Here is a 17,486-nt window from a genome sequence, read left to right on the forward strand (position 1 = left end):
GTTATTTTTTGAGATGATGCCATTATGCTTCAAGGTCTCATTGTAAGTGAAATTACACAATTAGACGAAAACGTGCAAAGTAGTTTGTGCACCTCCACACTTGCTCAGATGTAGCAGATGTAAGGGACAATGGTAGAATCAGGGTGGTGAGCTGATGCCTCATTTGACTGTGCCTTACTGAGGGAAGCATGCTTACAAGCAAGAGGACAAAATCATCAAAGATGTTTGTCTGGAGGAAGATTCAGAGCACCCACCTGGCAGAAGTCTAGCCTTCTGCTGTCTTGCAGTAGGAAAGACATGGGTAGGAGCAACATCAGTTCACATTCAAAAGATTATCTGTACAAGCCTGAATTCTAGAATTTTTTTTTTTTGGGCCTTAAATTCTGTAGGAATAGATGTTTTAAGCCTCCTGTTATTTGCTAGAGAATGGCATTTTCTTAAAGCCAGAACGCCAAATGAAAGCAGAGGATTAGGATATACAGGCTGTCAGGAAGAGCTCTGATTTGAAGAGGAATTCAAGGAGAAGAGGGTAGAGCCATGCCATTCTGGGATTTGGGGCATGGTGTGACTTGAAACAACTCCTGATAATGAGAGTGTTGACTAACAGTGAATGATGTGGCAAAGATTCCAGGCAAAGAGGTAGACAGGAGCTAGATTTTGGGAGGTCACTTCAATTCAGTGTGAACAAGAAATGCATAAAAGATTTGAAGAAAAGTTGGGCATGGTCAGAATGGCAAACAAAGAAGTCTAAAGTGGCAGTTTGGGTAAACTCATTTGCAGGAGAAGAAATGTCTGGAAGATGACAACTTTTTGTGGCCAAGGTGTGAAATAGAGGCTGGACAAGGGCTTTTGCAAAGATAACATTGGACATCAAATAGGTACTTATTTTGACATACAGAATGGGAAGTTACTGTCTAGGAAGGAGTAGTACGGAAAGGGATCTTGGGGTCATCCCAGTGGACCATAAACTAAATGAGTCAGCTGTGTGCCGTTGGGGTGGGGGAGCAAACATCCTTCTGGGATGCATTAACAGGAGTGTCTTAAGCAAGACATAAGAAGTAATTCTTTTGCTCCATTCTGTGCTGATTAGGTGTCAACTAGAGTATTGTGTTCGGTTCTAGGCACAACATTTCAAGAACAATGTGGCGAACTTGGAGATGGTCGAGAGAAGAGCAATACAAATGATGATCTGTGAGGGATAGGTGAAATAATTGGATATCTTTATTTTGGAAAAGAGAAGACAGAGGGGACACGATGATAATTTTCAAGTACCTAACAAAGGTTGTTACAAGGAGAAGGAAGAAATATTATTCTCTGTAACCTCTAAGGATAGGACAAGAAGCAATGGGCTTAATTGCAGCAAGGGAGGTTTAGGTTGGACATTAGGAAAACTTCATAACGTTGAGGGGGGAGGAGCGTGTTTTCTTTGCTCCTGATCCTTTCTTCTCTGACCACTTTTCCTGGTGCGTGTCATTTTATAGCTCCTTTCCCTTCCTCTTCTCATCCATGCCTGAATTGGGCATCCCTAAAACTTTCCCTTCCAGAAACTGATGACCACTCACCTGACACGCAACCCCTTCTGTGTCCCTTCCTTTCTAGGAAGACCTGGGGCTGTTTACTTTTGTGTCCACATACTGCAAAATAAGGTATAATGCACACAGCCAGGACTGCAGTGAAGTCTGCTGTGAGAACCTGTCAAGAACATCCCAGAATATGACATTGGAAGAGAGCTACACAAGGAAAACAGTAGTGTGGTCCAAGGGTTGTGAAGAGTGAATGTGTGTGTGTGAGAGAGAGAGAGAGAGAGAGAGAGAGAGAGCACACCCTGTAGATTTACCAGCACCCCAGAAGTGGGTCTACTTTGGCATCAGCTTTTTGGGGGTATGGGTTTCTCTTGAGGACAGACATAATGGTTTAATGACTGCAATGAGACTTCTAACTATCCATGTCTGAGTCTTCAGTCAAATGCACTGTATCACTGAGAGAGGTGCACTGACCCATTTATGGCAAAAGTATGTTTACTTTTAAATATGGCGGTTGAAATGACATTTTTATTTGCACTATTGGTAACTTTAGCAAGACCTGAAGAAGACCTCCTACATCATATTCTTCTCCTTCCTGCCTAGGGCCACTGCAGAATTATTTTCCATAGTAAACACTGCAGTAATTTTGTCCAGTTGTGTGTGCCACAGAATACTGGCTTCTGTCTCTTACCTTGGGAGTTTATTGCACAGAAATCACCCTTCTTTTTTTCCAACTTATTTTTTCCTTTCTTTATTGTCCTTCCAGTATTCCCTTTTATACCATTAGTCCCAGTTCTTATAACACAGTGGTAGAAGCCATCACTGGGAGGGTTGGAAGAAGAAACAACTATCAAACAGGGTGACAGCAATAATGAAAGGAGCAAACACCACTGAAGGTGGAGAGGAGGAGAAGGAGCTAGGGAGGACCAAGAGTGGAGGTTGTGTCAGGTATAATGTGACTAGATTTTTTTTTTAAAGTTTCTCCCCTCTCCACATCCCACACTTTATTATGACCATTAAATAAGGCCTGACTGGGAGTGTAGCAAAATACAAGGACCAAGAGCAGATTTCAAAGGAAATTTCACTGACAGAAGCGGGAACAGTAAAGGGACTTGAGCTAGAGTTGCGCATAGAGTTGGGGAGGGAGAGAGACCCATTCTGTCCCTGTTTGTAGCAAATGCCAACTTCCATTCAGCAGGGCTTCAAATCCCATGGGTGTTTCTTTATCATATGTCATACAGGCTGAAAATATTTACCAGTTGGCATTTAGACATAGTCTTTTTATACTAACATAGTGGTTCCCTACAACTATGTTTGGGGAGTGTCCACACAACAATTAGGAGGAGTGATTTGCAGTGCAGATAGTGTGAATCTGCCTTAATGTGAGCTGGCTCACTAAACACAGCAGAGCAGACATTGCATGGGACATGACTTGGGGTAGCAGTCTAAGTTTTGAAATGGGTTCAGATAGGCTTGACTTGTGCTTCTACCTGCCAGTGATTCAACATCCACAGTACTATTTTTAGCACACTAGTGCAAGGTGAGCTAGCACAAGCTAGCTATGTGCCATGGGAAGGAAAAATCCCAGCTGGGTTGTAGATATATACTCTTTAAATACTTTTTCTAATGGTGTTACAGGCAGACGTGGAAGCTGCTGTTCCTTTTTTTTTTCTTTTTTTTTTTTCCCCCGCCCCCAGAGGCAAGGAAACTGAACAAGTCAATATGTTGAATATGGTATAGCCACTGTTTTGTGTGGGATGACCCATGACTTCATGATTAATTGGATTGTTATAAACTTCATGGACTTTACTGATATAGTGAAAGTCATGAATGCTGAGTGCACAAATGTACTTTTTTATGATCCTAATTCATGACACATTCATGTTTTGAATTCTCATATTTTGTTTTTGTACAAGCCTGTGTGTCAGCCTGTAAATAATTAAAGGTATGAGTTCATACATCAGTGCAAATTATTTTGGTGTATTTGTGAGTAGATCATATGTTGGTAGCTTTGCCTTCTCTCCAGTGACCACAGGAAAAGGCTGTGGCAGAGGGAAGTTTTATACTGTGATTACTCCATCATTATACATAAGTTGGAATCTGATTGGTTCAGCTATACATCTGTGGGAAACTGAAGTTCTGGTTTTGCTGTTACCAGAAACACTCTAGATGTTATGATCTTCTCTTGAGGCTCTGTAAAATGAAACCAGGGTAGAGTGTGTACGACTTATTTTGTCTAAGCACAGTAACCAGCACTTTACAGTGGACTGCCAGAAAGCAGTCTTTTTGCACAAAATATATCAAAGTTGTACTTTCTCATTGCTGCTTGTCCAGATAGAGAATATTCTCTGGGTGTACCCTATGAGATATTAGCCACGTGTGTGTCTTGCATCCTTTGTGACTAATATAAAAAACAACTTTGAAGACAGGAGTTTGATATAACTTACTGTGCAATTTGCTACAATGTTTATAAGCAGAAGATTAAATTAGAAGTGAGCCTACTTTTTTTTTTTTTTTAAGTCAAACTAGTCTTGAAGTAGAGTGATTCAGCAGGTTTTCAGCACCATGTAGTTAGTCTCTTTCCTCCACTCCAGGTCTTTATTTCAGAAGTTGTAATAGGTTAATAGCAGAGAACAAAACAGTAAACATTACAAGAGTAACAACAAGAAGTCTTGTGGCACTTTGTAAACTAACAGATATTTTGAAGCGGGTCTTTGCCCACGAAAGCGTATACTCCAAAATATCTGTTAGTCTATAAGGTGCCACAAGACTTCTTGTTGTTCTTGAAGCTACAGACTAACACAGCTACCTCTCTGATACTCATTACTACACTGAACCTTTGGTTAGAGAGACCTGTTAAGTATTGAACAGGTGTTACTGTGTGAGTGAGCATCTTTACTCTACCCATTACAAGTTTCTAGTGATTTTTATTAAACACAGTGAAATCTCTGATTACACATTTCACAGCTCAGGCGTGCCTATACAACATTAGTATTTAAAAAAAAAAAAAAAAAAAAAAAAAAAAAGTGGCCATGTGTATGGGATTTCTCGTGTAGATGAATATACCTAAGTTTTTTTCCCCTTGGTATGTAATTGGCAAAGTTGCCACGTATATATAATTTTTTTTAAGCCATTGCTCTAGGTTTCGTTTTGGTTTTGGTTTTTTTGTTTAGTGAGTGGCGTTAATGAAGCTGCTATGACCAGATGGTAGATCAGTTCTTCATTTCCCTTTGTACAATTGTTCCATTCCCCAGGGGAGTGGTAGATGTGAAGGCCATGGACAGGGGCTGCATCATACTGTCTGGAGCATCCCTGCCTGAAGCACGCTGGGACCAGAGCACTTCAGATGGGGACTGCTACGACTGTGCTGGAGTGCCCATCACCCACAGCCATGGTGTGGGCAAGGTCGCTCCAGCTGGGCTGAAGCAGACCTGGTTCCTGGTGTACTGCGAGCAGGGGCACTCCAGCCTGGCTAGAGCAGCCCCTGTCCATGGCAGGGCCCCTCCCCACCGTTTAATCATTTAAACCTAGCATTTAACTGGCTTTCCAGTTATACAGGATTTTACGTCCCTAGTTCTGCTAGGAAGCCCCAGAAGGGATTACCAAAGGATTATTTGTTAATAAATAAGATAATTTGTTCGTACTTGGTTGCAAACTACATCACATTAGTCTTTAATAGCTGGATGTGTCCACCATATATGTCTAAAATGGTCTTTGACCAGGATTCCCCCCAAATTTGTCCTCATTCAGTCTCTCCCTGGCTATGTCTACGCTAGCCCAAATCTTCGAAATAGCCATTTGCATGGCCATTTCGAAGATTTGGGCTAATGTAGATGTAGCCTATATGTCTAGCTATAACCTGAGTGATTTGAGATGCCATTTGAAATAGCATTTTAAGACATTTTCTTTTATTATGCTACACACTAAATTAAATTGGACCCTTTTGTGTAATTGGGTCAAGGAGTTTTTTTAATTCACAATGGGATTTTACCAAGAGGTTTTGTTTGTTTTTTGAGAGAGAGTTGGATTAAGCAGTGGTGGCAGTCAGTAGTAAAATGCCCAAATATCTTAAAGTATATTCCACAGTAAGGAGGCAACAGAATGCAAAGTGAGGGCTTAATTACCATGTCTTTGACCAACAATTAGAAATGTAATAAAAACACTGATGTGTAGCCCTGTTTTCAGGAACAAATTAGTTTCCTTTCTCTCCCTCTCATGTGACTCCACCCACACCCCAAAAGGGTAAACACACTGTGTTTCTGTAACTGGCTTATGTCAGGTAATGTGCAAGTTAGTAAAAGCAGTAATCTGAAGGTAGCATTTGGGTTTTATTCAGTACTCTTAGAACTGACTGAACACTGATATAGGGGCTATTATCCAGCCAGTTGTAAGGAATTTCTGTTTTATGAGCAATACTGACACAAAGGCAGCACTGTGTAAGCCATGCCTATAACTGAACACTTTCACACTGCAATTTAGGAGGCGTGCAGTTCAGGAAATTGCTGGCTTCTGCTGGAGCACACTTTTACTGCAAGGAAAATTTTATTCGTCACTCAAGTAATAGGCAGTTTTAATACCTAGTTAGTGATTACCTTATAAACAAACTAATATACAAACGAAAGGCTCTATGACCTGTTATCTAAATCATAGCTGTATTTGGCCAGTGAAAATGACACATCATGGTGGTGGTGGTTGTTGTTTTTATATTAAAGTAATTTGTTACCATTTATTATAAATACTTCCAGCTAAGAGTTTCTTAAGAAAATGCAGCGTGCCTTTCCCAGACAGCCTGAGGAATGAAACATGATACAGAACAAGAGCAACGTTGGGGGGCGGGCTGCAGGATCACTTACTGTTAATAGGAGGATCCATTAATCTCTAATTTCGGGTTACATTTTTAAGTCTGGATTTTTTCTGTCCTAATGAGTAGAAATCCCTTCTCATGTTACATAAGCACTGGCTGCGGAATATGTGGCCTACTACTTGATATAAGGCCAGTGTAATGTCCTCTTCAGAAACTATATGTTTGTGTCGTAAGAGATTAATTCAGCGTGCAATCTTTAGATGGTGGGGAAGGGATCCCAACTTTTGTACTGTTATAATTAGAGCGGACTGTGCCGGATGGTTACATTCCTTTAACCACTTCAGCTCCATTCTTCTGACTCTCTGTACAGTTTTCTCAGTATATCATCCTGTGTAGTGGTTGATGATGATGATTATTATTATTATTATTATTCATGTCTCTTGGGCACTGTATCCCCCACTGAAAGGATATAGGATTGCTGCTCAGATTTTCCTGGAATGCACCAATTCGAAAACAAGGTTAGAGAGAATGGCACGTACTGATGTAGGAATACGATAATGAAAGAAAAGCTTTGTTTCTTGTGACAAGCTGTGATGCCAATGTCTCTAGCCACTTGCAAAGTTATTGTAGTGTGCATGGACCCTGAATTCTTAATGGCGTGTGCATAGACCCCAACTCCATAGTGGTGGTAAGAAATAACATCAGTTGTGATGTCTCCACACAAATTCTGAGACACATCTGATGTGTTATGTAATAAATGCTAGTTTCTTTCCTCATTACCTGAGATGAATTGAAATATCACCTCCACTTACAAAATAGCTGCTCTTTCAGGTGGTGCACAATGATCAATCTAGCTTCTAATCCTTTATAACCATTTGGATGGATGAACTTTATTGTAACATTTAATTAAAACAATGTGATGTGACTGGGTAAAGCCTTGATCTAATTTAGCTGCAATACTCAGAGTCCTGTTGCTCAGTGTCAGTTCTGTATAGATTTAAAAAAGATGTGGTTTTGGTCAACCACAAGCCTTTTGGAACTGATGGAGGAATTACTGGGCAAATTCTGTAGCTGGCACTGTGGAGGCCAGCTTGGATGATCACAGTTGGTTCCTTTACATCTTAATGCCTATGAATCTCCATAATCAGATTGTATTACAACATGGATTCTTTTTGTCTCCTGGCAGTATGATTAAGGGAATGTGGATAAACAAGTTTCTTCAGAACATGTGGAGTTGTAACGTCTTACGTGTTGGTAGCCAATCATTTTACTAAAGGGAACTTGCTGAACGGTTTCTCTGCTCTTAAAAACTTAATTTCCACATGGGAGAGTGGAGAAATAGTTTTTGCCAGGTTAATGTTTAGTTTGCAAATGTTTTATCAGAATGGCAGCGTATTTGACCAATATCCTAAAATTGCAGAACCAGTAACAAGATTGGGAACATCTTGCCTGAACATCTGAAACCGTTTCACTCTCTAGAAACTTTGGACCTGAGCAACAATAATATTTCAGAATTGAAAACTGCATCATTTCCTCCTTTGCAGCTTAAGTACCTGTAAGCAAAACTTCACTTAATTTTTTTCCAAAATGTTTTCAAAATGTTGAATTGCCATCAACTTATCTAGGTCATTGATGCAAACCATAGTTTTCCTACCTGCGTGCTGAGGTGGTATTTTTTCAGTTTGATACTAACTTCAAATATTTAGTTCCATTTTTGTGTGTTCACGTTGTAGCTCATTGGTATAGGTTACTGCTAGATAGACTATTGCAATGGGGCTTTTAGTTCATAGCAAGTAAAAAGCCAGAGTACGAAGACTAAACTGTTTAACAAAATTTTCTCTTGCTGAGACTTAAAAATCCAAGTTAAACTTAAGAAAATGCCCATTTGGGTTTGTTTGTTGAGTTATATTTGGAGTTTTAATAATTTCTTGAATCCTTACAGTATCATTGATTTGAGGATTAAATTAATTCATAGCTGCATTTAGTCAGCATAGCTTAGGGGCATATATTGATAACATATGCAGCAACGTGCTATCTTCTGACAGCAGTAGACTTTTACAGAGTGGAATATAATCTTGACCCTCCCCTTACCTACTGGTGGGGATTGTGGCAGATCAATAATTTAATCTATTTAAGTGTGTTGTTTACCTTAGGATAGGCAGTGTTTAATCATTATATCCTACTGCTTAGTATTAAAATTCTATTAAGCAACTTCATATCTAACCTCCTAAACATTGTCTCAACAGGTACATTAACGGTAATCGAATAACCTCCATGGAGCCAGGTGCCTTTGACAGTTTATCTAGCACACTTCAAGTATTGAAACTTAACAGGAACAAAATTTCAGCCATCCCTCTAAAGATGTTTAAGCTGTCCCATCTGCAACACCTGTAAGTGCAACCAAAGTTAGCTGATTATTTTCAGGTCTTGCAGAGACTTAATTTAACCATACACTAGGAATGCAGATACAGAGTCCCTGTACCACATCCTCTAATAAGTGCAGCCTTCCAGCGAGCAAACTAGTCTTAGGTATGGGTGAGATGTGAATAGCTTTTGTGCTAAAATTGGATTTGTCTGATGAAAAATACACAAGGTCAGCAAAAATGCTCCAGTAATTAGACACCTGAGGAGATACTAAGTGAACTAAATATACGTAATCTGGAGAGAAGATTACCCTCTACATATTTTCCTGGCAAAAATAGATGAAGGAAAATAATTTGTTTTCAGAAAATGATAGGGCAGGGACCAGTAGCCTAAAGTTAGACGCTGTCATCTTGACTGATGATGCACTTGTGTCAGAACTATTTTTCCTTTTAAGTAATATCTAAAATGATTATAAATGGCAAAGATTTAGAGAACAGGCAATCTTGCCACTTCTGTTGTCCAGAAGCCCAGGGGTTCAGAGTATGTAGCACACATGGGCTTTATAGCTGGCTGCTTTGAGGGGCATGGAGCCTGCCTGAGGGTCCCTCTGGGCTGTTGGTCAGGACCTGCTTAGGTAAGCACCTCTAACCTCCTCACTCCTTCCCTTCCCCCAATCCTTTGCTCCCTCTCATACCCCTGTTCCACATCACAACCCTCTCCAGACTCTGCACCCCCTCTTTCACTCTTCTTCCAGGACAAAATCCTCTCCTGAATGCCAATCCTTTTGTGTCAACCTCCTCCTTCACCGAAACACCTTCCCAGATGTCACACCCCCTGCTGTACCCCAGTCATCATCCCAGATTTTATACCTCCTCATGGAAGTGTATGCCTCTTGATCACTTACTAAATTGTTAGAGTGGCACACCCATCAAATATTATTGCCTACTGCTGGTGCAGAGGCAGAGATCTCCTAAGGAGGGGATAAAGCTTGGCAGATCTGTAGTTTTAACAGAAAAACAAAGGACCAACCTTAGTCCCCGATGAGTAGATCTCTACCAAATTCATGATCCATTTTGATCAATTTTGTGGTCATAGGATTTAAAAAATAATAAATGTAATGATTTCTGCTTTTTTATATGAATTTTTATGGTGTTATAATGGTAGGTGTTCTGTCCCCAAAAGGAGGAATTTTTGTGGCAAGGGGAGCAGAATCACTAGGTTATTGTAACGGGGGAGTGCTGTATTGCTACCCTTACTCCTGTGCTGCTATTGAGGGTTTCACTGCTTTGAGCTGGACAGCTGAAGAACAGTGGTTGTTGGCTGAGAGAGTAGCTCTGAGGATAGAGCTGCCACCAGGAGCAGCAGGGAAATAAGAATGTCATGAGATGATATTGTCACCCTTATTTCTGTGCTGCTCCTAGTGTGATGCTGCCTTCAGAGCTGCAAATAGCCACTGCTCTGTAATCACCCAGCTCTGAAGGCAGCACAAAAGTAAGGGTGGCAGTATCATGACCTCTCCTCAAATAACTTGGTGACTTCCCTGTAACTCCATGATGTGGTTTTTTTCATGGCTGTGCATTTGGTAGGGCCCAATTTATAATGATCCTTCTTTATTTAAATCCCCCTGATTATACACTAATTGGTGCTAACTAAATGTCAGGAACTTAAAAATAAATGTAAACTTCAGAAGGTGATTGATTATCTCCAAAACCATGTTTGACCTTTTACATTTACAGATCAGCGTAATAATAAACATATGTTCTTCTCTACTTGAAATACATTTAGATTAACGGTACTAGACAATTCCACATTACAGTAAAAAGTCTCATTTATCTTGTTCATTTTGTTTTACGTGTAGTATGGGTGTTTAAAATCTGATGAAGAAATGTTATAGGCATCCTGGTAAACTTACTGTGTTATAACTGTGAAATTTATTGATGCAGGGAGTTGAATCGCAACAAAATAAAAAAAATAGATGGCCTTACTTTCCAAGGACTTACTGCTTTGAAATTATTAAAAATGCAGCGAAATGGGATAAACAGACTCATGGATGGAGCTTTCTGGGGACTAACCAACATGGAAGTCTTGTAAGAATACACTTTCAGTCTTTTTCTGAAGAGATATTATTCTGAATTACATAACTTGAGTGAATTTGAAAATATCTTCAAATTTTAAAGGTTTTTGTTTGACAAGTAGAAAGCATTAATTTGTAAATGCAGTTCTCAAAACTCTGCTTGCCTCATTTTTGTGTTCATTCTATGAAAACCAGTCACATATCTCAAAATTGAGTTCTGATCCATGATGAAGCATCCGCTTTGTTTATTTTTTGTACCCTAAATTTTGCATTTTGTTCTGTGTGTCTTGTAGGCAGCTGGACCATAACAATCTAACCGAGATAACCAAAGGCTGGCTTTATGGCTTGCTGATGTTGCAGCAGCTCCATCTCGGCCAAAACGCCATCAGCAGGATCAGCCCCGATGCCTGGGAATTTTGCCAGAAGCTCAGTGAGCTGTGAGTAGCTTTTATTCTATTCCAGTTCTGAGAGCAGGGTACATGCCAAAGCATGAGCTGCTTACCACTGGTCTGTGAATCTTTCATAACAAAGTTTCCAGAGTGACAACAGCTTTTTTTTGTGTGTGCAAGACTGTCCTATTTTGTTGTGAAAAATTGAAGCCAACCATGACTGCTTCAGTTCTCCATGGAGTTTGTGCTAGGGATTTGACACAGCAATTTTCAAATGCCAGAAATCCACTTGTGAATAGCAGGAAATAATGCATAAGATGTATAATAACCAAAAATTGTGTAGGAGGCTTTGTGATAGCTGCACCTAAGAAGGTTTATTGTTTAAAACATGAAGGGAGTAGGGAGAAACGAGTAGTAAATACTGATCCATTAAAACAAATTTTTCCATCTTGAACTTGCAGAGATTTAACACTTAATCACTTAGCAAGATTGGATGATTCAAGCTTCGCTGGTTTAAGCCTACTGGTTGGACTGTATATTGGGAACAACAAAGTAAGCTACATTGCTGATTGTGCCTTCCGGGGACTTTCCAGTTTACGGACTTTGTAAGTTGATTTAATTATTTTAAGGTTAGAAGCCTAAGTAATAAATTATATCCATTTATTTTCATGGAATTAGTTTTATTTTGTTTTTAAGGAGGTCTAGAAATACTAACGTTTGTTTTAATCTTTCCTAGACCTTAGTGTGCGTTTTTTAGTAAGATTGTTATTCAGCATAGTAGTATTTTCTTTTTTTCTTGTAATACAAGTTGTGTACAACTTTATATATCCCCAGTCTGCCCTCCTTGTCGTGATGATTTCATAAAGAGGCCTATTAGGAGAATCTCTGAGAGGAGAAAAGGAAACCTAATGGCTGTTTCCGCTCTGACAGGGAGCCCAATACTAGCTCTTAGCAGTGACATCTTGGCACCTGCTTTACATATGCGTCCCAAACAAACCATGTATTCCTAGGAAACCCCGATAATTGGCTGTTGGTTAGCAACAGGGAGGTGGAGGGTGACTCTCTTTCCTGCTCCCTCCTCCATAGCCAGCGTTTACTGCCCCCCAGAAACATTCCTCCCTAGGCACAGCTTTTAAAGGAATGTTGAGGGCAGCAAAGCAGGACCTAGGACAACATTGCTCCTAATCTCTGTCCCTTTTCCACTACCTCATACCTTTTAAAGGAAGGATTCATGAGGAGCTGTTCTGTGAACACCATATGTCCCTTGACTGTGCAATCTGACCATACCTCTGTGTTGTGTCTTATCTTTTTAAAAAGTTTTCTTAAAACTAATGAGTTGAACACTTTAACTGTGAACTGTCCTACTTTGTGTTTGAAGCACTCCCCTACCATTCCAGAGAGACTCTTGCAAATCCCAGTGGAACTAAGAGGGGGTGGCAGAAAGGCTAAGATGGCGGTGATCCTAGCACTGAGAGCTTAGGCATCACGATTATAGGTTCCTACTAATTAAGTAAGAGCTTCCTTCATAGTAGATGTCATGAGGGCAGAAGCCTAAGCCCAGACATAGATATATTCAAAGGATCATTAAAGATCAGGCATTGCTGATTATCAAGGCCTTGGTTCATTCAGTTTAGTCATCCTTTATCGTATGTCTGAGCACCGTTTGAAATAGTGACGTTCAGCTAAAATTGTCAATTGGAGATGAAGGGGCTGTTGACAGAAGTATGTGGGTGAATTAAAACTGCAATAATTTGGAGCATCTTCTGCCCCAGTGTATTGCTGTCCTTTTCAATAGCCAGTACAGTAGGTTAGAGCTTGGCTATATGCATATTGAACTTACTCCAAGGGTGGGGAAATAGACAGTAAGATCTACTTTTTAGGGTTCACACTTCCTGTATGTGTCTCCCCCTGTGACAAGATTCTGGGTTTTTCCTCAAATTCTGTCCTGCTGGTCTCTGCTCAGACACCACTCTTCTTTCACATATCTGGTCAGCCCACCTTGAGCTGGAAGGTGATCAGACCTTTGCTGTCATGGCCCCAGGGTGTGAAACTTGTTCTCTTTTGAAATCTGTCTTTTCCCATATGTAACTGACTCTTTAATGCAGTTGTCTTAGGTTTGTTTTTATTTTGATATGACAACTGTTGGCCCTTTCATTTCTTAACATCCCCACTTTCCTTTCCCGCCCCCCTTCTTGTTTTTGGATACCCTTGAATTTCTTTTAATAAATTTGTTCCTGTCATCTTTTAAAGCATTGGTGAAAGGGGAACTGGCTCTTATGTTCAGACTTCACAGAAAAGGAAACAATTAGGTCAAATATCTTTTTAAATGAATATTAATATTGCACAGTATTTCTAACACAGACCAGTCTAGAAATTGCTTTAAATACCATGTACAGGTTGAAGTGCTCTCATCTGGTACTGAACAAGAGAATTTGCTGGACCACCTGAGGTCAATATTGTCCAGCACGTTACCAAGCCTTCCACTTTTATTGGGCTTTTAGAAGACATTTGGAAGTGAATTATAGCTAAATAATAGAACAGAATGCTGAGAGCCAGGACTGGTGGCTGGAAACAAACTTTATGGGACCACAGGAAACTTGGCCACATCAATAAGAGCTGATCTGGCTAACTAAAATCGTGCCAGATTTTGGATATTTCCAGACAAGAGTGTTCTGGATTAGAGAGGTTCAGTCTGTACTACTTAAGAAATATATATCTTGGTTTTTTTTTAATGTGGAACTTTCCTTTTTTGACTGGGTCTTATCTCTTCAACCAGGGATCTGAAGAACAATGAAATCTCATGGACTATTGAAGATATGAATGGTGCATTCTCAGGACTTGACAAGCTTAGAATGCTGTAAGTATGACTGAACAGATTTTGAATTTTCTTAGTTACTTAAAAAAAATAATATTGGACTGAGTTCAGATAACATTTACTGTGAGGGAGCCCAATGTTGGGACTTTTATTACTCTCTTAAATTTGTAACTTCTTTTGTTTTGCTTTTCATTGAAGCCTCCTTTTCTGGAAAACAAAACACCAGTTCTTTACCCAAACTACATGTGAAGAATATGATCCTTCTTGAATGTTTATCAATATACAGATTCATGCAGTTGCTGGATAAAAACCTTTCACACACAAATCGGATTGCTCAAAATATGAAATGAAGGGAGGCATGTTTTCAAAAATTACAAAAGCATAGTGCCCAAGGGAAGTCTTTTGATAAAGTAATCTGGCATCTAATGGCAATGGCTCCGCAATAATGTAAAGATTTCATTGCAAATACACAGCTATGGAATGAAAAGGTGCTTACATTCTTTAGATTTTTAAGAATATACCTTAAACATGTTTGAAAATCATACCATGATCTACATAGTAACAAAGAGGTAGCCATGTTAATCTGTATCCTAACAAAATGAAAAAGCAGTCATGTAGCACTTAAAGACTACCAAAATAGTTGACATAGTTACTGGAGCAGAATAAATGAGTACATTTTAGAGATGAGGTATTTTTCTTGCAGCAAGGAAAGCAGAATGGAGAGGGTTAGTCACACTTTAGTAATAAGTGCCTAAAAAAGCAATTGTATGAGAGTTTTCTTCAGAGTTCCAAAAATGCCCCCATTTACTGCATCTGTTTTGCATTAAGTATTTCTATTTCCAGGATACTCCAAGGAAACAGAATTAGATCCATTACAAAGAAAGCATTTTCTGGTTTGGATGCACTTGAACACCTGTAAGTAGCTGAAATTCCTATTTAACCCAACAGTGACCAAAGAAAATATAAGTTTAACCAAAACAAACATAGAGCTATCAAACTTAGCTCATGATTGTCTGTCTGAATGAAGCACTTTTGCCTTGTTGGTCAGTACTACGAGCTTAACAAGAGCTTTCTAGGAATTCTGCTCAAAGTGCTATATTTTTAATTGAATGTCACAGTGTGCCATACAACCTTGTTAGTGTGCTTTTGGTTAATAAACTTGTAGCGCTATTCTGCACTGATAATGTAGAGAATTAGTGCTTGAATCTTTATTTTAACCTTCCTTGAGTTAATAAATTGACTTTTTTTTTTCTGATATTTGTTTTCCTAGAGATCTAAGTAACAATGCAATCATGTCAGTGCAAGGAAATGCATTTTCTCATATGAAGAAACTTGAAGAATTGTAAGTTGTTGCTCCCAAAATCTCCATATTAGAAAATGTGTAAACATAGAATACTGACACGTTCAGTATGAACCTCTCACTGCAACAATTCTGATGTCATGTAACAAATGGTGCAGCAACAGATTTTTCTCTGAGGTAGTTCCGTTTAAGCTAGGCAGAGTCAGAATCAGATTTCATTTACTACTCCATTTGGTATCTAAAGTGCTGAGTTCTTAAATCAGTTGATCCTTAATTCCCAAGGTAAGAGAGATTTATTAATATACTGTAGAGAGAGCACTGATATCACTGAACTACTGCTGACTGAACCTGTAAAATGCAATATCATAATTCTGTAAAGACCCACCTGCAGATCTTTCTTATTGGGGCCCCTCTGTCCTGAGGCAGCAAAGGAGCAGTTGCAAAGTGAAGTCATAAAAAGTTCCTGCTGAGGGAATGCTGTAAAAGCTCTCTTTTTCTCTTGAGCAGTGCAGCAGCTGTTATAACTAAGTCTTGCTGAAGCGGAAAAGACCTTTTTTATTTTCTTTCCTTGAGGCACAGCTAATTTCTTATCTCCATGCTCCTATCTCATTCTTTTAGTTTCTCTTGTCTCTGCCCTGCCTAGTCTAGTTTCTGGCATCACGACTGTGCAACATGGCAAAGCTGGATAAGCAAAAAAAAAAAAAAAAAAAAAGTCATTCTTTCAGTGAGGAGAAACTACGTGAAACTTTGCTGGAGAACAAATATATATGCCTACCGTGGCTCAGGATTGCTATTCTGGTTCAGATTCAGCTGCTTTAGAGGCTGGTTCTTTTCTTCCTTCCACATGTCTGAGAGCATTTTCCCCCAGCATATGCGCCTCAGAGAGAAAGCAGTCATAACCCTTTAGACAATAGTGTCCGCTAAAGCACATCAGGGTTTGGCGATTCCATCTATTTTATGAAAATATTTTTATAGGGTCTTCCCTGCTCGTTCCCAAATGTAAGTGTTTCTCTCTTTCTCGTAAACACCTGGACAGATGGTAGGATGCATTTTCCTGCCTTAATTAACTTCTGGTAATATGCATTCCCATCAATTCCACCCGTTCAACAGACCCTAGAGAAGGCTAGTACGGCGATGGTGTGACTGATGTCACTACATAATGGTGGCCAAGAAATCTGTGGTTTTCTTTCATCATAAGAAAAGCAATAAGACTACTTTTTTTCAAATTTCCATTAAGACCATACCTGTTTCTTCTGGACCCAGTTCTGTTTGGTGCTGTGACATTTTTAGGTTTTCAGCACAGAGGACTTCTGTGGAAAAACTTGATTTAGACAGGAATGTTCAGAGCTGGTAATACCCTCTTTTTCTTCTGGAAGCTAGTTAACACAGAATCTTCATTCTGTTACCTGGGCATGTTTTGTTTGATGCAAGTACATATATTTCTCCTCGGACAAACAATTACCTTTTTTTTCTTTTTTTGAAAAAAGTAATTCGTAATTTAAGTTGTCTTATTAATTCTCTAAGGAGCCAAATACCTATCCCCAGGAAGTTTGACTTCTCACTATTTTTGGTCCAGATTTTTAAGATGTTTTGAATTACTTCCATCAACAATTTGAAATCTTCCTACTTGGAAATGTAACTTGATTGATCAGGCACTTGCAAAAATGTTTTTGTGAAACTTTTAGTTTGGTTTCTTCACATTTCTTTTTGAATTGGCCATTCTCTTAGGTTGGGTAGTACTGTCAGTGGAGGTTTAAATCTGCATTTGTGGTCCTTCACATATCTTCTCAATTTCTTTCGGAAGTGAGCTATAATTTCCATCACTCCAGTTGGTTTGAAAGCTATCTTTTATTGCTAATCCTAAGGAGAAAAGATGACGTAAATTGAGAGTTAAGGGTTCTATCTGTTCGGGCTGCCATGAAGCTGTGAGTTTTCAGTGCTGTTTGACCTGGAAGCTGGGAGAAAGTGAAACAATTTTGTCATGTACTGTCAGCAAACAGATAATGCTTCTGCAGCTCAAATACTTACAAAAAGGGTGTTCAGGTGCCAATAAATGTTAAGATTCATAATCTAAGATGTTCAGCAATATCTTAAGCATAGAACACAGGAGATTTGGTTGAAAGCCAGGTATCACAGGTGAATTTCTGGGCTTAATGAAGAAGGGTGTGTGTGTAAAATTTTCATTAAGTTCGGTGGGGGGAGGGATATTACATGTGG

The 17,486-nt window shown here is 39.3% G+C and overlaps 1 protein-coding gene across 2 annotated transcripts in view; it reads left to right on the forward strand.

The window, feature by feature from the left end:
* LRIG3 (leucine rich repeats and immunoglobulin like domains 3) overlaps positions 1 to 17,486 on the forward strand; it is a 62,526-nt gene that overhangs the window by 24,290 nt on the left and 20,750 nt on the right. For both annotated transcript variants that reach the window (XM_075013923.1, XM_075013930.1), the window contains 8 exons: positions 7,748 to 7,882; positions 8,574 to 8,717; positions 10,635 to 10,778; positions 11,059 to 11,202; positions 11,616 to 11,759; positions 13,931 to 14,011; positions 14,813 to 14,884; positions 15,240 to 15,311. In XM_075013923.1, coding sequence (XP_074870024.1) covers positions 7,748 to 7,882; positions 8,574 to 8,717; positions 10,635 to 10,778; positions 11,059 to 11,202; positions 11,616 to 11,759; positions 13,931 to 14,011; positions 14,813 to 14,884; positions 15,240 to 15,311 — 936 coding nt within the window. The remainder of the gene's footprint in view (positions 1 to 7,747; positions 7,883 to 8,573; positions 8,718 to 10,634; positions 10,779 to 11,058; positions 11,203 to 11,615; positions 11,760 to 13,930; positions 14,012 to 14,812; positions 14,885 to 15,239; positions 15,312 to 17,486) is intronic.

The sequence above is a fragment of the Carettochelys insculpta genome, chromosome 1, assembly GCF_033958435.1.
Source record: "Carettochelys insculpta isolate YL-2023 chromosome 1, ASM3395843v1, whole genome shotgun sequence".
Lineage (NCBI taxonomy): Eukaryota > Metazoa > Chordata > Testudines > Carettochelyidae > Carettochelys > Carettochelys insculpta.